The 27,445-nt window shown below is 46.0% G+C and overlaps 2 protein-coding genes across 6 annotated transcripts; both read right to left on the reverse strand.

Annotated features, from left to right (window-relative positions):
* Positions 1–2,556: 2,556 nt before the first annotated feature.
* On the reverse strand, positions 2,557–5,736 carry LOC136494030 (probable adenylate kinase 6, chloroplastic). The gene is made up of 4 exons (XM_066490168.1): positions 5,342–5,736; positions 4,525–4,665; positions 3,849–4,121; positions 2,557–3,160 (listed from the first exon to the last, which is right to left on the reverse strand). The coding sequence occupies exons 1-4, from the start codon at positions 5,642–5,644 to the stop codon at positions 3,017–3,019; spliced, it is 861 nt and encodes a 286-aa protein (XP_066346265.1). The 5' UTR covers positions 5,645–5,736; the 3' UTR covers positions 2,557–3,016.
* Positions 5,737–21,292: 15,556 nt separating this feature from the next.
* Positions 21,293–27,237, reverse strand: LOC136492699 (protein NARROW LEAF 1-like). 5 transcript variants are annotated; one of them, XM_066488699.1, is made up of 8 exons: positions 26,836–27,237; positions 26,486–26,543; positions 24,495–24,569; positions 23,552–24,104; positions 23,321–23,464; positions 22,848–23,088; positions 22,158–22,658; positions 21,293–22,051 (listed from the first exon to the last, which is right to left on the reverse strand). In XM_066488699.1, exons 4-8 carry the CDS (start codon positions 24,026–24,028, stop codon positions 21,669–21,671), a joined length of 1,746 nt encoding a protein of 581 aa, XP_066344796.1. In that variant the 5' UTR covers positions 24,029–24,104; positions 24,495–24,569; positions 26,486–26,543; positions 26,836–27,237; the 3' UTR covers positions 21,293–21,668. The 5 variants fall into 5 exon arrangements, with proteins under 5 accessions (XP_066344796.1, XP_066344794.1, XP_066344798.1 ...); XM_066488697.1 differs by lacking the exon at positions 24,495–24,569; XM_066488701.1 differs by lacking the exons at positions 24,495–24,569; positions 26,486–26,543; positions 26,836–27,237 and adding an exon at positions 25,739–26,422.
* Positions 27,238–27,445: the final 208 nt, after the last annotated feature.

Raw genomic sequence — 27,445 nt, forward strand, 5'->3', positions numbered from 1 at the left:
GGATCAGATTGGCCCTGCCGGGGTGCCCGGCCAGCCACGCCTCTGTGGACACGACGCCGTCCCGGAGGTCGCAGATGTTGACGTCGTCATCATTGACGGTGGTCCCGGAGGTCCTGACAGTGGTGCCACATGTTGACGTCGTCATTGGACGCAGCGACCGCCTAGCCGGAAGTTGTGGTGTGCGTGCCTCGCGGTGGTGAGTGGTACATAACCACGCAGGGCGGCGTCTCTGCGTCTAGAAGGGGGCAGTAGAGCGGTCTCCGGTGCGACTGCGAATGTCGAGCGCGTCCTATGAGTTGAGGCGCAACGAAACTATCAAACTATGCACATGGCGGCAGCCGCGAACGGCGAGCACGACCTATGAGATGGATGGCGCGGGTAGAACATGACTATAGCAGGGTGTTTTTTGTAAAAAAAATTAGCCTAGTCAGCACCTTCCAAAGGGGTATGGACCTGTAGTGCACCATTTAACAAGTTCAGGGGGTCGAATTTCGATTTTGAGAGTTCGTGGATCTAAGTGGCACAACGCTACAAGTTTAAGGGCCGTCAGTGTATTTAACTCTTTTACTAAAATAGCACAAGAAGTGGTATTTTTATGTGAGGATGCGGAGTTGAACTTTCGACATGTAGGTTCTGCTTCTGCTTTTCTATCATTGCACTAGACGCATGGAGCAATTCATTATACACCGTAGAGTTGCCGGTTTGCTCTCTACACTTTGGAGGTGCTCCAATTGTCTAGATCGTCCTGACTTTGGGCATGATCCCTGGCACCCCCAAGCACTAGCAACCCCGGAGTCACTCCCATTGCTAGGTAAGAGCAAGGAGTGCTCTCTTCACTTCCATTGGTGCCTTGGTGGTGACGGAGTCAAGAAGAGTTTCAATCTCACCTCTACACCAACATAGGTGACCCCAGCAAGATCTTGCTCGTGGATTAGTAAGTATAGCTTAAGTTCTCACCAATCTAACTATAAGAATCATCCTATAAATCCCACAAATGGTAGAAATATATAACCATTTGATGGCTTAGGGACTTACCCAAGCACTACCCTACCAATGTACCATGGTAGATGAGTCCCAAAGGCCTTTAATTAGAAAATACCTAGAACAAGCCCCACACGAAACCCTAACCTGATCCAATCTCGTCAAGCTCAAGATTGAATCTGAAGTTCATATTGTGCACTGACGGATGGTCTGCCGTAACAAAACTTGACTAACAAACTTATGACACCCCTGTGTAAACCCCACTGGACATTTCGGTCACACATGACTTGAGCCACCGGACCCTAGCCACTATAATATATGGACAGTCTATTATCATAAACTGACAATCCTTGAATATTTCTCTCCATTTCAAAGACTAGTGATTTCCTATCGTGTCCAATTGGACGATCTGCGTGATCGTATCGACGGTCCACTGCACTAAACTTGAACACCAAAGACGTGTGAGTTTTTAGTAAATTTACTAACAGTCCACCCAACCTCCAGCCTGTTCGGCTGTCTGGGCTGGATCGTGGATTATTTACTGCTGACTGATTTGGCTAGTTTGATGTAAGAGAAAAATACTATTTCAACTTATAATCCACGATCGTATACGATCGTGTATGGCCTACCGAACAGCCTAATGGCTCATGGTATTCTCACCAAGACCACAGTCGACTTTTCGGGACCTGTGTCTCAGATCGACTGGCCAAGGGCAGAACCGCTTTCGATTTCAGGAGTGTAGGGCGCTGCACTGTGCTATTTAGTGTGGGATGGACCCAAAGAAGAACACTAACATGAGCTAAAAAATAAAGCAAAAAAATAAAGAATGGAGGTGCCGGGAATCGAACCCCGTGCCTCTCGCATGCGAAGCGAGCGCTAGCTACACCCCCACTGGGATGCTGACAGAAACCTTTCTTTTAAATCTCTATATGTATTAGCATCAAACCGACATAACAGTTTAACTGCTGCTCTTTCATCGGATTCCCACACGGAATTAGATCGTCCCACTAGGCCAGGTATGAAAAAAAGGAAGAGCAGGGCAAGAGGAAGCCTGCCAGATTTGGCACAACTCACTTCGACTGGCTTATGTAGCTTCCAGAAATAAAAATTTCAGCAACCTCACTGGGAAAAATTCAGTGATCGAAATGCAAAATAGGGATAGTGGTGGAGCAACTGATTATACACCTAAGAGTTCCCAGTTTGCTCTCTTCAGTTGCAGGTGCTCCACTGTCTAGATCCTCCTGATTTTGGGCGTGATCCCTGGCCACATGCCAAGTTCAGACTCATCAATCTCGGTATGTAGGCGCTATGGCGATTCAAACATATCATGCTGCAATGTAGGGACACCTGCGTACTGGCAGGACCAAGGCAAGAATAGCAGGTTGATTCCGCAAACATGAGATCATATTCACACATGATGCAATGAACCAGCTGACAACCTAACACAGTGATGTCTGATTCCTCGAATGCAATTGTATATAGGTAGCAAAAAAGCTCATCACATAGACGAAAAGCTTCAATCATATCCCCAAAGATTCAGATGCTTCTGGTCCTCTTTCAACAAGCACATGAATGTTACAGGCTACAAATGAATTTCTCGACGTTGAACAATTATTTATTGCCTTTTACACGCCTTCCGTTCGAGGATAACAATAACAATCAGCACATCCATCGATCTTGCCCATCGATGACCAATCTACTATACAATTGAGTGCTACCCCAAAATAATCTGGACCCTCAATGGACTGTGCTTTCTAAAGATATAAGGAATGCTCATCAATTGACTAACTTTGACATAAGCCACAGATGTTTAATTTAGTGTGCATTCCTAAAACAAAAAGGACGTACCCAGTGCTGAAAGCATCCCGCACTGTGCGGGGTATGGGTAAGGGTATTAGCAGCAAGCCTTACCCTTGCGATGTGCAAATGCAAGGAGGCTGCGGCTCGAACCCAGGACCTTCCGGTCACGATCGGTAGTACTATACCGCTTGCACCAGGCCCGCCCTTCGCATTCCTAAAACAAAAACAAAAAAAATCATGCTGCTGCAGATTTCTTATTTTCGGGGTCTTCTATGTTCAAGGCTTGCAATAATTTTGGCCATGATTCGGGTATTCCACCAGGTAGATTGAACTCCAAGAGTTTCCCACGTGCTCTGTAGAATTCCTCCACTGGTTCAGTCTGCAAAGATGACAACCCACTTGGTAAGGTATATGATGACACCACAACAAACATGCTACAGTCAAACACACAAGCATTCAAACCTTATAGTGATACAGGAAGGAAGAATCATTTGTCACATTTCCATAATATATAGGTGCATATGCTCCTTACTAAAGTCTGAAAAAAATCCTCACAACTTTTAAATGCCAAATTAAAAGCAGTATTAAAATGCAATGCATGTTACATTATTCCACATATACAAATCATAGATATATAGTCTTTTTTAATGCAAGAAAATAGTCTAGCTGGCCTATATATCAACAACAAACTCATTTACTACAAGTAGCACAAATTGAGTATTCAGGTTGCATAAATAGATATTAAAAAAAAATACTACCTCCGTTCCATTTTATCTGGCGCACACGTATATCAAGATCCAAACTTTAAAAACTTTGACCAATAATTAGGCAAATAATTTTTAACTATTATAATAAATAAAAACTTTATATGATTAGATTTGTAATGAATTATACTATCCAATGATCATAAGTTTATAAGCATAAATAATATAATACAAAGCAAATGAATGGTCAAAGTGTAATCTAGGAGACCATGTCATTCTAACTTGCGCCAGATAAAATGGAACGGAGGGAGTACTGAGCAAGCTAAAACTCTCAAAAGGCAATCTCAGGCAATTGGAACCTACCAAATCATGGTACACACGTAGCCGCTCCTTTACCACTTCTTCAGTATCATCTGCTCTGGTTATTAGCTTCGATTCACACTGTGGAGGAGGCAATAGTGGAGGCATGTACATTCGAGCTCCACCATTTCCACCCTCAATATCAATGGAGGCCACATTGAAGTTTCCTCCACACTGGCTGCACATCCTTCTGCCAAGGCATTTTGCAAGCAGAGCTTCTTCTCGGAGCTTGAGGTTGATCACCAAATCAATATCTGTGACTCCTTCAAGTATCTCCTAAGGCACATGATAAAACAATATTAGACCCTAGCAATCTTAAGGTTCAACCGAAGTTAATGTTAAGATAGAAATCCAAGGATACTAATATACTGTTCATTGCTGAGGGCTACAACAGAGGAAATATATTCAACTCTAACCAACTTGTGCTTGACTAATGAAATTTGGCTAGTCTGCTTTGAGAAACTATCAGGAAAGACAACAAAGGTACCAGTATACTAAGAGTCTAAGACCGCTACTGTGATCAAGTTACACATTATTGGTCCCAAACAACACATAAAGCATGTAACTCCCCAGCTCAGATATGATAAGAACTCAAAAGAAAGTGCAAGTGAAAAATGCTTCCTGATAAGGCAAGTATGTGTTTTTGCATACTTACGGCCAGGTCAAATAATTAGCTCACCGCTTGTCTTATGGTTCGAGGAAAACCATCAAGGATGAACCCCAATTCACCCTTTTCTTCTCCCTCTTCCAGACGTCTTGACAGCAGATTTATGATGATCTCATCAGACACCAGTTTTCCATGATTGACAATCTCAGCAAGCTGGAAAAGAAACACAACCAAACACAATCAAGGAAATGGAACTAAAAAGTAGTCAAAGAGGAGGAGGCACAACAGGGGCCTCTAATGGTCTATTCAGAATTGTATCGACAATGTTATGGACTTATGGTCTAACTACCACTACGACTAAGCTACAGCCTACAATCACATGCCAAATGGTTAACTTCATCCTTACACTGGGTTTTTATTTAAACAGCAACCTATGTGGAGCTTCTTATAGACTATAAGCTTCTTAGTGGTTATGAATTTACCCAAACATTTTCTTTTAACAGGATTATTCTACAGGTCAAGTAATCTTTTATTCCCTACGGAAAGCAATGCATCGTGAAAAGCAGGCACAGCCAGCACCTTCGTGAGCTGTAGTACTTCCTAGCTATGCACTACCACGGTTGTCAGCATGAAATGCTAGCAGAACGCACGCAAGTGCAATCCGTAGAGACCCTAGTTTCAGAGGTGACGAGTTGGTTAACGTCTGCGTCTGCGGCGACGATCCATGGTACAGCAGGGGCAAGTGGAGCAACAATGAACAATGATCCATGGCACGCGCAACATGATTGCTTGGAGGTGGAGCTTACAAGCGAACTAGAAGATGACGCACCGGATCCATCAACCCAACCTATCTCAGGACCAGGTAATTCATTGAGGCTGAGATTTATACCTTCTTCGAGAAGGGGCCAGGGGAGGCCAGGGCGTCGCGGACGAGGTCGCCGGTGGCGATGTGCGGGACGACGAGCAGCTGCGAGAGGCGGCTGGCGTAGGTGCCCTTGCCCACCCCGGGGCACCCGAGGAACACCCACTGCACGCGCCTCCCGTCCTCCTGATCCCGCCCCCTGCGCCCGGTCGCCGCCGTTCTCACCCCCGCCGCTGCCTCCTCCTTCGGCAGCGCCGCCCCCGAAGCAGCGGACAGGGTCCGCCGGGACGCGGCGGCGCAGGCCCAGATCGCGCGAGAGATCCCCGCCATCTCGCCGGCTCGGCTCGGGGGACCAGACGAGCAGGGCCGCAGAGATATTTCTCGGGTTTTTCTTCTTTTTTTATCGCGCGTTCGTGACTTCCGCGTTTGAGTTCGACTTCGACACGCACGAGAGGGAGGAGGGGAGGGGTGTAGGGACATGTGCTTTAAGTCGATGACGAGTGGGCCATAGGTGGTGGGACCCACGCATCGGCTCAGACCAGTAGTGTCACGTGCGGAATTGAAAACTGTCGTCGTGACGTCGTCTGGGAGGACCGGCGGAGGAGATATCCACGTCACCACGTGGAATCTTCCGGATTCTGGCTGTTCGATTGTCAAACCCAGCTGTGCCTGTGCGCCAGGGAGGCCGGGAGGGAAGGATAAGGAAAAACAAACAAAAAGGAAATCTCACCCTTTATATTGAAAAATACATGCAATAAAATATTGCACCACATGTCAAACTCCTCTAACTTGTACCAAATTCATAGAAAAATACACTGACTATAACATCATATTAAGGGGTGTTGGGATCATGAGCTAATAATTAGCCCATATTTTTTATATATCATTAAAAATATCTAAATGTAAGCTAATTCTAGGCTAATAAGAGCTAATGCGGGCTAATTAATGGTTCCATTAGTCCATAATTAGCTCATGTTTAATTCATTTTCGTAAGGTGGGCTAAATTTTAGCCCTGGGGTCTAAACAGACCCTTAATTTATTCGGTAATGCTCAGGAGTAGGTGTCATCCTGTCGGGACACCACTTTTTCAGGCCTGCGCGCTACCGGCCCAACATACCTGCTTTGTCTCTATGTTTTTCCATTTCTCTCTCAAAAATATCTCCCACTCCTGTGCTCGCCGTGCTGCTGCGACATGAGCTCGGTGGTGACGTCTTCCCCACCGCGGACCCCATCCCGCGCCGGCGTCGCCGCGCCCGCTCCAGCTCTATGTGTATTGCGCCCCCGCTGCCACGCATCGTGCCACGTCCCCGCGCGTGTCCAGGTGCTGTTGCAGTGCTGCTGACACTGTCGTTCCCCCGCCAGAAGGTCGTGACCACCGTCGACGCCGTGGCCGCCGCGATGTGTGACCTCGGTAAGGAGATGTTGCGATGAAAGTGCATATTGCAGGCGTATGTTTTAAGTGTTTTATATGTTTCAGAGGTATGTTGCTTTCAGAGGTATGTTATTGTTTTATACGGATGTTGCAAAAGTAGATTAGGGTATGTTGTACATATTGTAAGAGTTTTAGAGGTTTGTTTAAAATATTTCATCTGTTTTAGACGTATATTGCAAGCGTTCTCATCTGGATGTTGCATATGTTCCAACAATATGTTCCAAATAATACAGCGGTTCTAGCCCTATGTTGTAGTTTTCATGTTGCAAGTTGTAAGTGTGTTATCTGGACGTTGCATATATTTCACACATATGTTGCAAGTGTATGTTCGAGATATTTCATCTGTTTCATATGTATGTTGCATTCAAGTGTTTCATGTTGCATGTGTTTCATGTTGTTTGAAGAGTCAGGGGGAGCAGGGAATGATGGTGGCACGGCACGGGCACCAGGGAACGGGGCGTTGGCGAGCTGGCGGACGGGGTACGCATCGTGCACGGTGTCCTACAGACGGGCGACAGGGGCAGGGTGCGTGTGCAGAGCGAGATAGGCTGCGCTACCACGACCGTTTGGGCGCTAGCACTGCCGTAGTTTATTAAATCTATCATGTCTAGAATTGAGTCCTCAGTTCCTCCCGTGAAATTAGTATACGTTGTTTTTCTAGGTGCGAGACTTTAACCGAGAATTATACTCCATTATTAATATGTCATATATATATATATATGATACAATGACATCATAAGCTCGTATAATTGTAACATATCTAGTGTTACGAGCTTGTTTAGCACCGTGATTTAGGCCTAAGAAAATTTTTAGAAATGAGTTCTCGGAATTTTTAGAAATGCAGCAACGATACTCAAATAAACGTCCAAGTTAAATTACTCAGTGCGTAAAGATATTTAGGAATGTCAAACTATGATTCTAGCGAACGGTTTATTCTGTTAGATTAATCATGAAAAGCAACTCTTATAAATAAAATAAAGTCCATTAATAAATAGAACGATATATATATATACTCACGAGTTCATTTTGATAAGCACGAACTGACGAGAGAGAGAGCACGGTAGCTTCGTTTATTTTTTCTGGCGTGCAGCGTACTCGCCTGGCACTGTTATTGATTGTTGTCTCGTTCTTGTCGTGGCTCTGCATTTGCAAAGTCTACTTATCCGTTCGCATCCATGCTATCTGGCCTTTGCATTTACTTCTTTGCCTGCCTTGCTTGTCTCTACTGCCGCGGTCTTATCCATGTCTACCTCTGCTTGTCCTTGTCGCCTCTACTACGCGAAGCCATCTAGCTCCGCTGCTCACCTGCTTCGCTCAAATCAAGTTTCTCTGTTCTTGCCGTGAAGCAGAGCATCGTTGCTGCATCGCCAAGTCCTTTCTAACTTGTCGACCGGACCACGTGCTTGGACGAGTTCGCTTAGGTCTCCGCGTCCTTTTTCTCAGCGCCGTCTTCTCACCTTCCTGTGCGCGCTAGCACGCCACTGCCGGCCGCGTGGTGCCGTGCTGCCCTGTCCCCTCCCTCGTCGAGCCTACGAAGCTGGTGACGAGCCGCGCACGATGCCTAGCTCCTCCTCGCATCCGAGCGCGCCCGCGCCCTCAGCTATGCGTTGCCCGTGCCGCGTCCCGCAGCGCCCCGCCATGGCTCCAGTCCGCCATAGCCATCCTTCTTCCCTCCCCGCTCGCTCGTGCTCTCGGCCTCTCTGCTTGCTCTATCGAGCCATGCACCATCATAGCTACGCCCACCCATCGTCGGTCACCCTCATGGGGGAGCGCAGCTCGCGCGCCCCTCGGCCCCTCCCGCGCTGGTCCCGCCGCTTTTTGACACGATCGCACCACGGCCGCCACAACCATCTCCTCACACGCCGCCGTGGCCTCGTGCCTTACCGTAGCATCGGCGTCCCTCTCTTCCCTGCTCCTCCGCTGCTGCGCAGCCGCTTGAGCTGCTGCCTTAGTCGTCGGCGTACGCTATGCCCGCTGCTCCGTAGAAATCACCATGGCCACGCCCGCCATCGCAGCGGCTCACGCCGTTGCCTTGGTCTGCTGCTCGGCCACCGCGACCTGCCGCTGCCGTAGCATGCTATGGCCACGACCGTCGTTTTCCCTGTTTTCCAGCGCCGCCGCAGTCGACTCGCCGACGCCACGGCTCGCGTGGGCAAGCTACCGAGGCTCGGCTCTGGTCTCGCCATGGCTAGGCCATGCCCACGCGGGTCCCTATGTAGCCAGCTAGTGAGTTCTTCGCTACTACCGTGCCTTTCCTGGCCCCACCGCGCCGTTGCCGCTGCCGTCGGCCGGTGGCTCTGCTCCATGCTCTGCTTTGAGAAGGAAGGAACCGTGAGAATCCAAGAATAGAATTAATACAGGGTTTTCATTGCAAAATACGCGACTCGGGTTAATAGTGTCTAGAGTACCGCGGATTAATTTGAGGAAAGTATAGGGGCCTGATCGCAAATTTACCACCGCCACCCGTGTTGGGCCGCGCTCACCTCGCGTGAGCTGACCTGTTGGGCTGCTGGCAGCGCGCTCGCCTAGGCCTGCCTGCTCTCGTGCTGGGCTAGTCTGTGGCTGGGCTGGCTTGTGCCGCCTGCCTGGGCCGGGTGCCACGCGCCCCGTGGGGCCGGCCTGCTTCCATGTGTGGGCGGGCCGCTGCATCCTTGCTGTGCCGCTATGCCACGCCTGGTTGTAGGCCACGCGTGCGTCTATGGGCTATTGGGCCAGTTAGTGGTCACCGGCCCTTTTTTATTTCTGAAATGCTTTTCAAAAATCGGTTTCTAGTTTAAATTGTAAAATCAATATAAAGTGGTATAGGAATCCAAAAATGGTAAAACCAGTTTTGTTGAATTCATAAAATCATGATCTACCTAGTAGTGTATTTCGTTCACATAGACTTAGTATGTTTCTAGGGTTGCTCTAGTTATTTTGAAAATGTTTAATATTGTTAAAAGGAGAACTTGTAGAAATTTTCTTGGTAAATTGGTAATAGTATTGGATGTGAAATTTTTGTAGTAGGTTCCTAACAATATTAGGTGCTCATTGTAATTGTTGTAGCTCCAGGATAATTAGTTGCTAGATAGATAATGATGTCCTATTTCGAATAAAGATTAAATTGATAGAACGGGATGAAGAAACAACTTGGGTTTATATAACTAAAATAATTATTGAGAAATAACATCTTATTCGACAACATAGATACGTAGCTTAGTATGTTAGTCGTTAGAACTAGCCCATTAACTTGAAAGGTGTAAATCGTATTTTATGAGTCACGGTTGTAGTTGTTTATTTACATCTATGCATTTGCATCAATGCATACCATATAGGTACGATGATGGATCAACGATCAATTGAAGGATGATTGGGAATCCGAAGATAGAGTAATGGTATTCTCTTCAGGAGATGATGCAATGGACTTTCTATTCAGATGATGGTGGATGATCTGAAGATGCAGATACTAACTTTTTGATATATCTTACCTAGACAAGCCCCGGAGTATAAACCCTACTTTTCTGCAGTTTTAAATTATATTTGTGCATTAAGTTTAAAGGAGTTGAATGAAACCCACTTACATATATATATATATATATATATATATATATATATATATATATATATATATATCTTTACCCTTTGAGTCTTACTAGTATGATAGGATCGTGTAGATTGCTATGTTGCAGGACTTCGGTAGAAGTCGAGTGATTGCCTGTCACTCGCGAGAGATAGAAAATATATTATTGGATTATTATCACTTGGAATATATAAAAATGGTGGAAAGGAAAAATGGTGACCGGACAGGGATATGGTTTGGGTATTGGTGGGTGTAAGATGTTGTGTCGCCGTGGACGCGGGGCATGGCTTGGTTACACTGCTTTCCCTGTCTATGTTGGTTAAGGACCTGTCGTTGCATAAGGCATTGTGGGCAAGTCATGGATTTATTATCCTGAGCACATACTTGGGTATGGGCGCTTGGAAGACTTGTTGCTCTCTTGTCATGGGTTTTGGCTCTTTCTGGACCGACTATCAGGGTTTCTTTTTGGTGAAAAAGGTCCTTGCACCGCACTGAGTCCGGGACTCAGGAGTGGGGGCTTGGAGTCCTAGTTTGGATGGGGACCTAGGACCCCAGGACAAGAGGGTGATGGGTTGGTCCTGCTTGTGCCTTGGTACAAGTGGGGCTTGTGTTTTTGGGGTACGCAGCTAGGGGTATTGATTCGCGAGTCGCCAGGTAATCCGGTATGGCTTGTTTCGTGTCTAGCACCGTAGTAAGAACTGAAAGATGAAAGATGGAAGATGGAAAAAGAAAATCTTATTGCTTACCACCTGCTTGAAAGTAGCACAAGTGCTTACATAGAATGGTTAGTTAATGAACCAATGCGGCTATTGATAAAAATCAAATATAAGGACGCACGTTTAGTAATGCTTCCTGCAAATACAATTAACCCACAAGCTAGATAGCCTTGTATATCCTTGGAGTCTTTTCTTTCCTCCTGTCGGGTAAGTTTTGCTGAGTACAATTAAGTACTCAGGGTTTTATTCCTCCTGTTGTAGGTGATAGGTGGAGGCTAGAGCTGACACTTGTGTGTGGATTCCTCCTGGTAGGCTTAGAGAGGATTTCCTTTACGCTGCGATCATAGTTTTTATTTATAACTCTCACTAAATATTTTTATAAATGAAAGTATTATAATCTATTGTCATAGTTTATATATCAATGCATCATCATTTCATGAATAGGTATTTATTTTCACTGTAATTCTGATCACATATTTATATTCCGCTGTTAAATGAAATTGTTCATAACTCTAATAATATGCTTACATTCTGCCGTTATAATAATAAATATTATACTCTGATGTTGTATTAAAAGTGATGTAAGAAATGGTTAATAATGATGTAAGCTTTATTCTCTCATTTGTGATCCTGATGACAAAAATGTGGATTTTCGGGTTCTCCCCTGGGGTGTGTCCGATGGAACCGAGTAATTTAGTGTTCTTCCCTGAGTGCTTAGTGTCTGATGGAAGACGAGCACAGGAGGCATTAGATTAGGCGTTCTGCCACATGTGGTATCAGAGCTTAAATGAGGAAATAAACCTTCGAAAATCTTTTCTAAAATAAAATTTGACAACAATTTTTTTAAAGAATAGGATGTCTTTATGCGAAGTATATAAGTAGCTCTATTACTATGGTTATGTATTCAGGATAGATGGCACTTTGCTAACTCAGGTAGTCTTAATCAATTTTTCTATAGGTACACTGACTCGAGCATAGTCCGATAGTATCGATTAGTTACAGGGAAAGAACGATGTGCCAAAAATCTGAGAACGGTTGACCTATGTGTTGGCAACAGTGGAAGAACGTATAGGACGTGCATTCATGCATATCCTGTTTGTACATTGTAGCGCTCGTATTGCTTATAAATTCGCCATCCATAGGTGTCACGCGTGTCGTATTGTGCACAACTGACTCGTTCCTGTTCTAGAGTTAGGTCTGCACTGTGGCTTCGTGCTCCGTGTTCACCCATGGTTCATGCCTGTCGTGACCCATGTCTCCCCGTACCCTTTTTTGTGCTCTTGTTGGACCCTTGCCCTACAGTCGTACTAGTCAGTAATGGCATCGCACATCGCTTGCCTAGAACGCGCAGAATTTGGTCGATTCATCGTAGTGATCCTATGTGAGGAACCCTGGTGAACTACGCTAGGACCACTACCACTTCGCCTTTATAAGTAGAGCCTGACTTAGTCATCGGTACCACCACTCGGCGCACTTTAGTTCGCTTAGCTTTTCCTTTGAGCCAGCTTTTTGCTCAGCGTTCCTCACCACCACCGCTACAAATGGCAGGAGCCTGGGTTAGTAGTTACTGCCTGAATGTTGAGGGCTTTCCTAGAATCCTATATGCCACCCTACAAAAGCTTGGAGTCAAAGATCATCCTAAGTATGAGGGCTAGGAATATGAGGAGCATGGCACCGAATGGTGTGAGGTTACCGTCTACATCGGGAAGAGCGAAGAGTTCCCCGACCTCACTGAAGCCTAGAGTGTGACCGCAACCATATTTAGCTTCATCGACACCTACCAGGTTGTGGCCCACAAAGCCTTATGGTACCTCTGATAGATCTATGAGGAGCCCATTGCCCGTACCCCTATAAGGTTCTTTCCACCTTTGGACAAGAATCGACGGGCATGGAGGGCTCGTATGGAGGCTTTGCAAGGGCGAGATGCGCAAGAAGATAGTCCTTCCATGGTGCACTTGATCATGTACCTGCTTGCTCTGGATGAGCAGTATGACTGGCAAGCCTTAGAGCTGAGGGCATGCCTTCGGCGTGTCGAGGAAGCTGAGATCTTCAACCGGATGCTCTAGGTGCAACTAGTCGAAGCACATGCTAGTGCTGCAGCTGTTGAGAGCTAGGAGACTGCCATGTCAGAAGATCTGAAGGAGGCTGAAGATCGACATGTCCATTAGCTACGGGAGGCCTATCTTGTCACCAGGGCCAAGCGGAGGACGCTGGCTGCTGAAAGGCAGGATGCCTCAATCTTGGAAGGGATCCCTATCCACCCACCAGAGAGGAGAACCAGTGTTGCAGTGCCGCTAGCTCCACCACCTTCGGAAGTGTTAGAAGCAGAACCCTTGGTTCCTCTCACTCAACCATTGCCCTAAGAAGATGCGGACCATAGCCTGAGAAGTAGAAGAATCTATCAAGCCTAGGGATGAAGATGCATGGTCTAGAGTATCTTAGTTGCCTTAGGATGTTGTACCCATAGCAGTAGTGCTTTCGTCGATGTCCTCCGGTGTTGTATTCTTGCCGTTGTTGTCGTTCGTAGTGTTGAGATCGTCCATCGTAGGGAAGGTGAATGTTGTGTCGTGAATAAGAGCCTAGATGCCTATATGATGTACCCGTATGAGACTATTGGAATATGCATTTTATTTATTTCGCTATGTGATTATGTTCATCTACCTTTAGGTCTCAGTAGACATGCTTAAAGTTTTCAAGGCGATGTTAAGTGAGTTACAAGAGAAGTTGACATTCAGATGCTAGTAGGTCGGTCGTGATTGGATAATATTGGACACTGTATCGACTAATTGTGGATGTCCTAGCAGAACATTTGAATCTCTTTAAACCAAACCCGTCATTGGATTTGGATTCCTTGTCCCTTGTTGTGAAGGGAACCCTTGTTGTTTGAATTTTCCCTTACAATACTTCTCTTATTCTATGGTCCATGACCCCACTGCCTTTAGGGCATGTAAGTTGGTAACAGTGGCCTGGTTAATAGCTTATGGTGCCACGACAAAACTGAGGGCTCTCTGTGGAACAGCTGCCACATGTGATGCTGCTCGGCACGCGCTGGTATCGAGGTTGTTAACCAAGTACCTTTACCAAGTTACACTGCCATACCGCTTTTGGTACAAAATATTTTTCCTTGAAAATATTCAAGTGTTCAAACGAAAAATCCACAATGTGTTGATGCAATAGTGTTCTCTCTAAGTAAACAAGAGGAGGTGGTTTTAGAGGAAGAAAGTATGACATGGTCTCAGTCTACATGAAAGACGGATGTGGTTGAGAAAGGGAAAGGAAAGAAGAGTAGTAAGAAAAGTTAGTCGTGGATAGTCGGGAGTGATTGTAAAAGCCTGAGTGGATATCATGTCCCAAGCCTTGTTTTTAGTTGACCGCGCTTCGCATGCTGGGTAATTTTGTTGCGTGCCCTACGAATGTTGTCTATATCGGGCCTTTAGCACCCCGTTTTCACGTGGCCGCGGCATCGTGCCGTACTCGTCATCCTTGTGCACTGTGCGCTTTTCCTTTTCCTGAGCATCCAGTTGGCTCTCGACCCCCATGCCTCATCCCCCATACCGGACCCCCCATCCTCTCCCTTCTTTCTTCTTTTGGGGACACGACCGCTCGCACGTCTCCCTCGTCGAGCGCACCCTCTTATCTCCTCTCCTTTATTTCTCATCCGCTCGCTTATGTAGGGAGCGCACCATGGCCGTGTTTATCCCCCCAGCATGACTCATCTATGTACTCCATCCATGTCGTCTCTGCTTTCGGTGTGTTGCGCCCCACCTCCATTCGCCTCTATAAAATACCTTGGTCCTTGCTCTTCTTCATCATCCCCATTCCCCTCGCATTCAGAGTAGAGTTACGAAATCCAGTTGATATTGTGAAGCTAGATTCGTCAGTCTGAGGTGATGGTGTAATCTGAGGAGAAGAAAGGATCTAGTTCATCGAAGAAGTTCAATTTCCCTTTGGGTAGTCAATCTTAGGGTTCACGATGTTTTACTTCTCAGTTGACTGTTTCTGGATTTGTTAGACCTACACCATGTTTTGGATACCTATTATCTTGTTGTTTCTCCATTGTCCTCGTCTATCTCGACTTATGGATTAAGTCTCAGTTATACCAGGTTGCTCTTAACCATGTATCCCTAGATCCCCGTGTGGTTTAGTATTTGAAGTCGTGTAATTTTTCGTGTAATCCCTGTCCCCTTTTTTGGTTCTAGCTTCAAATCTCAGGACGAGATTCTTTTTAAGGGGGTTGGTTGTAACACCCCTAGTGTTACGAGCTTGTTTAGCACCGCGATTTAGGCCTAAGAAATTTTTTAGAAATGAGTTCTTGGAATTTTTATTTAAAATATACTTGGTGCGATAAGCGAATCCCGTGTGACCTAGTTTTGTGGACTCAAATAAATTCCCAAGTTAAATTACCCAGTGCGTAAAGATATTTAGGAATGTCGAACTATGATTCTAGCGAACGGTTTATTCTGTTAGGTTAAGCATGAAAAGCAACTCTTATAAATAAAATAAAATCCATTAATAAATAGAACGATGTATATATATATACTCACAGGTTTATTTTGATAAGCTCAAACTGATGAGAGAGAGAGCACAGTAGTTTCATTTATTTTTCCTGGCGTGCAACGTACTTGCCTGACACTGCTATTGATCGATGTCTCGTTCTCGTCGTGGCTCTGCATTTGCAAAGTCTACTCATCCGTCCGCATCCATGCTCTCCGGCCTTTGTGTTTACTTCTTTGCCTGCCTTGCTTGTCTCTGCTGCCGTGGTCTTATCCATGTCTGCCTTTGCTTGTCCTTATCGCCTCAGCTACGCCAAGCCTTCCAGCTGCGCTACTCACCTGCTTCGCTCAAATCAAGTTTCTCTCTTCTTGCCGTGAAGCAGAGCATTGTTGCTGTATCGCCAAGTCCTTTCTAACTCGTCGACCGGACCACGTGCTCGGACGAGTTCGCTTAGGTCTCCTCATCCTTTTTCTCTGCATCGTCTTCTCACCTTAATGTGCATGCGCTGGCACACCACTACTGGCCGTGTGGTGCCGTGCTACCCTATCCCCTTTCTCGTCGAGCCTATGAAGCTGGTGATGAGCCACGCACGACGACTAGGTCCTCCTCGCATCCGAGCGTGCCCACACCATCGGCTCTGCGCTGCCCGTGTCGCGTCCCGCAGCACCCCACCATGGCTCCAGTCCGCCATAGCCACACTTCTTCCCTCCACGCTCGCTCGTGCTCTCGACCTCCCTACTTGCTCTGCCGAGCCGTGCACCGCCATAACTGTGCCCACCCGTCGCCGGTCACCCTCGTAGGGGAGCGCAGCGCGCGCGCCCCTCGGCCCCTCCCGCGCTGGTCCCACTACTTTTCGGCACGACCGTAACATGGCCGTCGCCACCATCTCCTCACGCGCCACCATGGCCTCGCACCGTACCGCAGCACCGGCGTCCCTCACTTCCCTGCTCCTCCGCCACTGCACAGCCACCCGAGCTGCTGCCTCGGTTGCCGACGTACGCCATGCTCGCTGCTCCACAGAAATCGCCATGGGCGTGCCCGCCATCGCAGCGGCTCGTGCCGTCGCCTTGGCCTACTGCTCGACCACCGTGACCTACTGCTGCCATAGCACGCCATGGCCACGATCATTGTTTTCCCTGTTTCCCAGCGCCGCCGCAGTCGACTCGCCGACGCCATGACTCACGCGGGCAGGCTGCCGGGGCTCGGCTTTGGTCTCGCCATGGCTAACCCGTGGCCACGCGGGTCCCTGTGTAGCTCACCGGTGAGTTCTCCTCCACTTCCACGCCTTTGCTGGCCCCACCGCGCCGTTGCCGCCACCGCCGGGCGGTGGCTCTGCTCCATGCCCGGCTTTGAGAAGGAAGGAAGGGTGAGAATCCAAGAATAGAATTAATACAGGGTTTTCATTGCAAAATACGTGACTCGGGTTAATAGTGTTGAATAGTGTCTAGAGTACCGCGGATTAATTTAAGGAAAGTATAGGGGCCTTATCGCAAATTTACCACCACCGCCCATGTTGGGCCGCGCTCACCACGCGTGAGCCGGCATGTTAGGCCGCTGGCAGCGCACCCGCCTAGGCCGGCCTGCTCTCGTGCTGGGCTGGTCTGTGGGCACCGTGATTGGTCCGGCTTGTGCTGCCTACCTGGGTCGGGTGCCGCGCGCCCCACGGGGCCAGCCTGCTTCCACGCGTGGGCGGGCCGCTCATCCGCCTGGGTCGCCGCGTCCTTGCTGTGCCGCTATGCCACGCCTGGCTGTAGGCCACACACGCCTCTATGGGCTGCTGGGCCAGTTAGTGGTCGCCGGCCCTTTTTCATTTCTAAAATGCTTTTCAAAAATCGGTTTCTAGTTTAAATTGTAAAATCAATATAAAGTGGTATAGGAATCCAAAAATGGTGAAACTAGTTTTGTTGAGTTCCTAAAATCATGATCTACTTTGTAGTATATTTTGTTCACATAGACTCGATATGTTTCTAGGGTTGCTCTAGTTATTTTGAAAATGCTTAATATTATTAAAAGGAGAACTTGTAGGAACTTTCGTGGTAAATTGATAATAGTGTTGGATCTGAAATTTCTGCAGTAGGTTCCTAGCAATATTAGGTGCTCATTGTAATTATTGTAGCTCTAGGATAAATAGTTGCTAGATAGAACGGGACGAGGAAACAACTTGGGTTTATATAATTAAAATAATTGTTGAGAAATAACATCTTATTCGATAACATGGATACGCAACTTAATACGTTAGTCGTTAGAACTAGCTCGTTAACTTGAAAGGTGTAAATCGTATTTTATGAGTCACGGTTGCAGTTGGTTATTTACATCTATGCATTTGCATCAAAGCATAGCATATAGGTACGATGATGGATTAACGGATCGATTGAAGGATGATTAGAAATTTGAAGATGGGGTAATGGTATTCTCTCCAGGAGATGATGCAATGGGCTTTCTATTCAGATGATGGTGGATGATCTGAAGATGCAGATACTAACTTTTTGATATATCTTACCCAGAGTTTCGCTAGGCGTTGGGCGGAATCTAGGCGCTGACCCTTAGCCTAGAGCCTACTCGGGATTAATCGCGCCTAGGCATTCCTAGGCATTTTCCTAGGCGTTTTGGCAATATAGCCATAACTTATATATGTATTATGTATATAACTATATATAGCAATAATGCTGAATACATAGGTTACAGTAAATATAAGAAGAGGGCCAGTAGACATACCTGATTCCTCGGTGGCTTATTCTTGCATGTTCCAAGCTCCTATAACACATTTTGACAGCCGACCTCCTTCTTACAAAGCTTGCACTTCACCTTGTCCTTGTTGTTAGGATCAACAAGAACACCATACTCCCATCCAACATCATCCGCATTCCTTTTCAGGAGATTCGCTGACTCACTATTTTCTCCCTCACCTAGTGCACCCTCTATTGTAGACATCCTACATTTAGACAATGGGCATTCACAGCAGGCAAAATCAGATCAACTCATCCATTCACATTCACAGAATCACAGACATTCAAATCAGAGGAGAGAAGTAGGGGATGCATTCAAAACAGAGGACATGGAGGAGAGGAGCAGGGGAGGGGCCTGACCTTGGTGCTACGCTGCATCGCTTAGGGATGAGGCTGTCGGCTGGGTGAGGAGACCGGCGACAGCTTCTAGGCGGGGCAGAGGAGGCCGGCCGGGACAAGCCTCTAGGCGGGGTCGCGGGGAGCAGGGCGACCGGCGGGGCCGGTGGGTGGAGCTTCCCTCCAGCGCGCCGTCGCAGGAGGAGAGGACGAGCGGGAGTGGCCGAGCGGCTATCTGCGACCTGGAAGGCAAGAATCGAGCGGGAGCGGACCTTTTCCCTCTTCTCCTTCCCGCGCGCATCCTTTCCCGCGCTAGACGCCATAAGCGCGCGTGCTTCCGCGGTGGCCAAAAATTTTGCCCGTGAGCGGGTCGTCCGCCTACGCGCCACCTTGCGCGCCTGCGCGCCGCGGAATCGCTGCCGAGGCGCCGATTTGCGCCGCCTAGTCGCTGCTCCCGCCTAGGACTGCGACTACACCCTAGTCTACGCGAAGGGCCGTCGATTAGCGCTTAATCGCGCCTAGCGGAACTTTGATCTTACCCAGGCAAGCCCCGGTGCATAACCCATATTTTTCTACAGTTTTAAATTATATTTGTGTATTAAATTTAAAGGAGTTGAATGAAACCCACTTACATATATATATATATATATATATATATATATATATATATATATATATATATATATATATATATATATATATATATATATATACCCTTTGAGTCTTACTAGTATGACAGAATCGTGTAGATTGCTATGCTGCAGGATTCCGGTAGAAGTCGAGTGATTGCCTGTCACTCGCGAGAGATAGGAAATATATTATTGGATTATTATCACTTGGAATATATAAAAATGGTGGAAAGGAAAAATGGTGACCGGGTAGGGATATGGTTTGGGTATTGGTGGATGTAAGAGGTTGTGTCGCCGTGGACGCGGGGCATGGCTTAGTTACACTGCTTTCCCTGTCTGTGTCAGTTAAGGACCGATCGTTGCATAAGGCATTGTGGGCAAGTCATAGATTTATTATCCCGAGCACATACTTGGGTATGGGCGCTTGGAAGACTTGTTGCTCTCTTGTCATGGGTTTTGGCTCTTTCCGGACCAACTATCAGGGTTTTTTTTGATAGAGAAGGTCCTTGCACCGCACTGAGTCCGGGATTTAGGGGTGGGGGCTTGGAGTCTCAGTTTGGATGAAGACCTAGGACCCCAGGATAGGAGGGTGATGGGTTGGTTCTGCTTGTACCTTGGTACAAGCGGTGCTTGTGTTTTCGGGGTACGCAACTAGGGGCATTGATTCTCGAATCGTCGGACAATCCGGTATGGCTTGTTTCGTGTCTAGCACCGTAGTAAGAACTGAAAGATGAAAGATAGAAGATGAAAAAAGAAAATCTTATTGCTCACCACCTGCTTAAAAGTAGCACAGTGCTTACATAGAATGGTTAGTTAATAAACCAATGTGGCTATTGATAAAAATCAAATATAAGGATGCACATTTAGTAATGTTTTCTACAAATGCAATCAACCCACAAGCCAGATAGTATTGCTTATCCTTGGAGTCTTTTCTTTTCTCCTGTCGGGTAAGTCTTGCTGAGTACAATTGAGTACTCAGAGTTTTATTCCCCCTGTTGCAGGTGACAGGTGGAGGCTAGAGCTGACCCTTGTGTGTGGATTCCTTCTGGTGGGCTCAGAGAGGATTTCCTTTACGCTGCGATCATAGTTTTTATTTATAAATCTCACTAAATGTTTTTATGAATGAAATTATTATAATTTGTTACATAGTTTATATATCAATGCTTCATCATTTAATGAATAGGTATTTATTTTTGCTGTAATTCTGATCATATATTTATATTTCGCTGTTAAATTAAATTGTTCATAACTCTAATAATATGCTTACATTCCGTCGTTATAATAATAAATATTATACTCTGATGTTGTATTAAAAGTGATGTAAAAAATGGTTAAGAATGATGTAAGTTTTATTCTCTCATTTGTGATTCTGATGACAAAAATATGGATTTTCGGGTTCTCCCCTGGGGTGTGCCCGATGGAACCGAGTAATTTAGTATTCTTCCCTGAGCGCTTAGTGTCTGATGGAAGACGAGCACTCCTGGGAGGCATTAGATTAGACGGTTCTGCCACAATAATTGTTCAAATTACAAAAATCAAATATATATAATAAAAGAAATTGTGGGCTAGGTGTGTCGAAGAGAGACGACATGTGCCTTCTATTGTTAAACAGAGGGAGTATCTGCTAAAAAATCATCACTGATGAACACTTCCTCCCGTTACCGTGATACATAAATTCTTATCGCCGTCGACCTTTTATGGTCTGTGGGTTACAAACTATGCGTATTATTTTTTAATATTAAAATATAATATGATATCTAATAAGCATGATATTATGAAACTAGCTTTGAAGACAAATCTACACATGATACTACTTTCTATTTCCAAACTAAATATTTTGAGACTCTTAAAAGTTCGAGTGATTTTGACCAAAACAACAAAGTACAATTTGTGACCAGAGGACACATTCACTAGGAAGTAGGAACTACTGAGAACTCAGCTAGAGTGTCTGCTGTGTCCAAAGTCCAAACCTTAGCCAGCAGGTCGTTTGATCTGGCAAACCAGGACAACACCTAGGGCCTGCCTGATTCAGAGAAAGTTTGTATCCAAAACTCCCCAAAATTCCAAGTTGAGTAGCCACTTTCCAAACACCTAAAATATTCAGCTTTATTGTCAATTCTCGAGCTCTGGTTGCTCAATTTTACAATGCTTCATGTAGTACATATACACGAGAATACAACAAATGACAACATTACATGGGCAAGAAATATGGCGCCTCTGTCTAATTGTGGTGCCGACATCTTCCGCAACACTACATATACGAGTATGCTAGACACTAGACGCAAAACTGCAGGAGCAACCGGCTTCAGGAGCTTCACAGCTGAACCCAGACCAGCTCCAAGCAGGACAACAGGACCAGTCGTCCAGAAACAGATTATTTCCTTTGTGGCCATACCTTCAATGATCAATACAAAAGCTGAATAATGCAGAGCCTCCTGCAACACGTCTGTAGCATAGAAGCCTCATTTCTGCAAGTCTATGTCCAGCGTCGAATCAGAATCAGTGCGGAGTCTTTTTGGCTCCCGCTCTCCCAGGTTCAGAGCTATAGAAATACCATCAGGTGAATTTTCCAATTCCAAGTCCACCAAGTTATTCAAGTCACCATTGCCTTCTTCACCGTTGCGCGTAGGAGACATTAGGTTTAGCTCCTCCATATTCTCGTTGGGTTGGTCCGTTGATATGGCAGAACCATCTCGAGGAATGATGTTGATGCCGAGAGGCTCATAGATTTTGTCGATTTTATCATTCTCTTGAGGGCCAGCAACAGGTGACGATTCTGTGGCAGTTGAATTAGTAGCCGCAGCGGCGGCGTCAGCTAAAATAATCTTTTGTTCATCCAAGGCAGCTGTGTACAAAAGAACAAAATGACCATCAGAGGAAATGCAGATGATACTACAAACAAGACCTAACATATTTAATTTTGATCGAGACTTTTGGCAGGGAAAAACAACCTTGTAGCCCTTCACTTGTTGTGATCAGATCTAGCTCCAGGAGATCAAGAAGGCGGCCGAGATCAACTCCACTTGTCCAGTTCTCTGGACCCTGGCCACTTTTAAGTTTCAACCTTCCCCGATTAGCTGTACCACCCCATATAATCCCTATAGGCTGCGGCTTCTCACCGTCTTGTCCTGTTAAGATTATGAGGCTTCCACTGTCCCCTTCAAGATCAAACGTTTGTTGGTTCTCCCCAACGACAAGAAAGTCAGTGAAGAAGCATATTCCCTTCTCATCATTGTACTCAAGTGCGTATGCGACAACAGTCCCCGTCGTCAGACCAGAACTTCTTCCAACTTTGACAACTTGTCTCCCGATGAGACTGCCAATTGGGGATTGCAAATCAATTGCCTTCACATCACCAATGACTCCAACTCCTTTAACCGAGGTGCTAACACTAGTAGTGTCAAAATCATCAGCAAATGGTATAAATGCACCATCAGCTCGGACAAAAGTTTCTGCAGCCACATTACAACGTAGAGGACACGAGGATAAGGATAACAATATAATACACTGAAGAAAAAATATCACAATAAAAGTCAAAGTAAACACTCAAATAAGCAGCGGAGAATGTACTGCAAGGTAAGTCTTGCAGAAAGATGCCATAAAGTGCAAAAATTTGACCAAAGTTATTATTCACATCTTACCTGGGTTTGTTCCTGCGTAGATCCCGTACCAAACATCGTCTGTTATAAATGATGTTGCTCTCTCAACGGCACCTAGGTAAACTCCAGGTCCAAGATTAGGAGGCAGCGGATGGAACATCTTCTGGTTGGGATAATCCAGATCAACCGCAACATGCCTGTTTGTAAGGAACCCAACTTGCTTATTGCCAGTTCGACTCTTGACAATGGCACCCAAAGTCCCATAGGTCTCAAGACTAGCCACCTAAAGATTTAAAAAAAAAAGACAACTCTTAGCTGAAGATGTCAAGTTCATGAATCTTTGTATATCAGTTATCTCCAAGTGATTTTGATCCATAGGAAAACATTGCAGACCTGAAGTAAGACTGGTCATTGTATGATTATAGCAAAGCAGGTCATTTGATGAAAAATGAAAAGTGGTCAAGTAATGAAGCAGTCCAAACAAGATGCAGCATAAGAGAACAAAAGAATGTTACCTGTGAACCTGAGCCTACAATAGGGTCGCTACCACGCAATCCATCAACAAGCTCATCATAAAGTTGTTCCTTTGGTGTTGGAGCTGGTGCACCATAATAAGAAAATTCAACAACATCAACATCACACCACACCCCCCCAGGTCCCTGTTTATGGAATGGAATGAAACTGAATATGTGATTTCAGATGACTTAAATAACTTTCTAAACTACATGAAACAAAATCATGCCTACCTCAAGGGCAGCTGGAAGACATTGAGTAGGGCTGAGCCACTTCCTGTGAACCTTTCGAGCAACAAACACAAGGATGGCAGGGGTGTCAGTCAATGTTCCTTCCCTGATTCTAAAGCCTATTGCTGTACCAAGACTAAATCGGCGGAGAATCTTGCTGTGGAATGCTCTTATAATCATTAAATCAAGTAAGGTGGTGGCTTGCTGACCCTTTGGCAAGCGACCAAGATGTCCTGGTAGTACACCCTTCTGTAGATTCCCAAAGTAATTAGCACGGCCTTCAGCTGAGCCGTGCATTAGTGTAGATGTAGGCCAAGAAAAGTATGCAGCGGTGCTTTCAGAGTGCTGACCAGCTGAGGCAATTGGTTGGAGAGGATATGGACAACAATTATGATTGCATCCGTTCCTCTCCATATCCAGACCCGAACCCTCTGACTGCAATGAACCAGCATGCACCTTCCAAATATCTGAGGGCTGCATTATGCAAGTATCATCTAGTTCTGTAGATTTTTGAAGCCTTCAACGTTGTAAAACTGCAGCATGAGAGAGCAGAAACCTAAAGATGAAAAAGATAGGTGTTAAACTCTTTTAAAGTTGATGCAGGACGGACCACAGGAAAAAAGGTCCATAGGTCATCAACAGAAAATGGCTCATCTAAGAATTAAACCTACAAGTTCACGAATCAGAGAGAATATAAAACTAATATCACAGCACCGCAGCGCATTGTCTAAGAGAATAAGTAAAAAAAATGGTTGCGTGCAGCCAGCATCAAAAGGTGTTGCAATAGGAATGATGTTAAAAGAATAAAGTTATGTTTGCAGAGACAGAGAATAAGTGCTAAGTTCTCTAGAAGTACCATTCCTCCCAGTGGAATAACAACATGTGGAAGAATGCTATATCAAGAAGACTATAGTGGTAAAATTTTTCCATAATGAAAACAGATTACCAGTAAAAGTGCACAAGGGAAGCATGAATTCAGTAGAAACATGCACAATACCAAGGATCCACATCATCTCCTATCCTGCAGATTAATCAATGTTCAACTAGGGAAGATAAGGCATGCAACAAGAGCATATCTTATCCTCTTTTTTATTATTATTAATCAAAAACTCAAAATGGAGCTAAGATACCTATAACATGGGAGGGTAAAACAAATGGACAGATGCCATGATAGGCCAAACTTGAATAAATAACTTGTCCAGAGAACATTGAAAGGTATGAACACATATAGTGATGAAAATTTGATTGATATGCCTCAAATACCTATAGTACTACAGTAGACCATCTTGGAGGGCACTCGGCAAATGATTTATAATGGAAATGCATGTATCTAAGGGGGGAGGATTAATGAACAGCAAAATGGGGAAACTATACGAGTTTTAAATTATACACAAAATATTAGAGTTGCCAATGCAAGCTCCCACAAAACAGGAAACACATTGACTATTGCACCAGTAGGTAGATGCAGGATCCTTAACGATCGTTTGCTTGTATTCCCTACTCCCTAGCACATATCTTTCCATGTGGATCTCCACCACACAAATCACAACGTAATAACTAAATAAGGTGCCTAACCAAAACATTGATATGGAAACTAGAGGTAGTCGGTGTTCCAGTTATCAACTTATCATAACCCCAATCAGTAAATGAACAACCCTAATCCAATTTCCTATACAGAATGTAATAAACCTTACTAGCAGAAGGGAAAGGAGTAAAAGTTGACCTAAATCCTACATCCTTTTCTTGAACCCAAATATTTTTGGGAAAGCTGCACTAGCTTCCCAGTCCCCAGCTTGATTGGGTTCCCATGGGCAGCACCAACTAGTATCAGTTTTTGGTTTAAGAACAAAACAAAGAAAACCAAAGAATTTAATGGAACTATGAATGAACGGATTCAGACTAGCTGTCATACATCACTGTGAAGCACAAGAGTTCACAACCAATGAGGAGAAGACAGATGAAAGATTTGGATCTGATTGAGAGCACCAACCCAGCTCTTGCACAAACGGAAACAATCCATCCAAGACAGCAAAGCTATGATGGATTAATTAGTCACCAGCAAAAGGGAAACCCAACTAAAGTCCGCACAGGCAGATCTCCGCCGCCACTCCACTCGACCACAAGAGAAGCAGCCACAATGGTGGGTGGAGGATCCAGCAGCAGCGAGAAAGGGGAAAGCCAGGGACTCGCCATCTCGTATTCCTAGCTCCTCATACACCCTCCGACCACCGGTCGTCTCTCCCCCGCTCTCTTGGTTTGCCTTGGGGGAGTGCTACCTGGGACTGGGAGCGGGTGGCGCTAGGCAGTGGAATGCCATGTCCAAAGGAGGAGCCGAGAGGATGGCGAGTAGTTGATGTGAGCGCACGAAGACCACCAATCCAGTGGCCAGTAGGAGTGCACGGCACCCTTGCTTGTTGTCTTGTAGTCTGGAGAGAGAAAGAGGGAATGACGAGGAGAGAGAGTGGGACAAATTTCCTGGATTGTGACCTTTTTTATGTTTTGTATGTATCCTTATTCCTTAATATAGCTATCTTAAGCACACTGAAAACAGATCATCAATGTAGTTTATTTGAAATGTATTTCACATAGTATTATCATGATTAATCAAGTGCTACTGTCACAAGTTCATTCATTAAGTAGTTGTAGTATCAGAGTCAGAAGGTTCAGGTTTCGAAAATTCGGGTTCATAAACTTCAGACGCTGGTGGCCTGCACCAGTGCTGCTTCTAATATTTCTCCCATTTTGCTAATGTGGGTAACTGCACTTAGCTGCTCACTAATAACACTTAACTAATTTGGGGATACATAATTCTATACACAGGCCTGATGACCATTCTTGTGTTGCATCCTTGTAATCGCCGGTTACTAGCATTTTTTCAAATTCAAAGCAACACCAAAGGCCCAAACCTAGGCGAAGTACAGAACAAGCAGGCCTTACCTTGCTGCTCCGGACTCCGGAGGGATAGCGAGGCCGCCTTGCTGGCGCTCCAGCAGATCTGCAGCAAGAGGAGTAAAAGAGGTCAGGACGGGGAGGATCTAAGCGGCCAAAGGAGGGCCAAGGCCAACCCTGGTCTCCACTCCACTCCACGCGGCCCAGGAAAAGTAGGTAGTGGAGTAGGGGGTGTGCGCCCAGCCGCGAGGAGAGGGAACAGGCCGGCGGTGAGAACGGCGCAGATCCGGCCGCCGGATCCGCGAACCGCGTCCGCGCAGCACAGCCCGCCGGCGGAGGGGCGCGCGCATAAAATCGACAAGGACTCGGCCGGACGAGGAGGTGGCGCGTAGACTCACCCGGAACAGCGGAGGGAGCTCGACGGAGCGGGGCCGAACTTTCGCCCGCGGAGGGAGGTGGAGAGGACGGACGAGCGAGGCGTCTGGAAGCCGCGCGGTGCGGCAGAGGCCCGCGTGCTGGCAGAGGCGGCGTGGTGGATGGCGGGCAGCGGGATTTAGGAAGAAGCAGCCGCCGGAGGTAGGACGAGGGGGCCAGGATGCGGAGTCATGCTGCGGATGAGCAGCTCGCCGACGGCGGCAGTAGGAAGCACGCCGTCGGGGACGGGAGGAGGAAGAAGAAGGTGGGGAAGGGAGGAAAAAGGGTGACGGAGATAGAATAGGAAACGCACATGCACATGGACCAGCGAATTTCGGTCAATTTGAAGAAAGAAAGAAAAAACGAAGCAAATGCAGAGCGGCTCTAGCTGCTGGCACCGGAGTATTATTTGCTCTCGAGCCCGTGTGACATGGGCAAGCATAGCTGGGAAGTAGTCGTGGAGGCGTGGGTCGTGGCATCAGCAGACAGCAGGAGCATTGTGAGTTGGAAAATGATGGGCACGCAAGATGCTCCTTCTCTCAAAATAGAAATCGTTCTCGTTTTTTAAATTAGTTTTTTTAACTTTAATCAATT

The sequence above is a fragment of the Miscanthus floridulus genome, chromosome 11 (genome assembly GCF_019320115.1).
Source record: "Miscanthus floridulus cultivar M001 chromosome 11, ASM1932011v1, whole genome shotgun sequence".
Taxonomy (NCBI): domain Eukaryota; kingdom Viridiplantae; phylum Streptophyta; class Magnoliopsida; order Poales; family Poaceae; genus Miscanthus; species Miscanthus floridulus.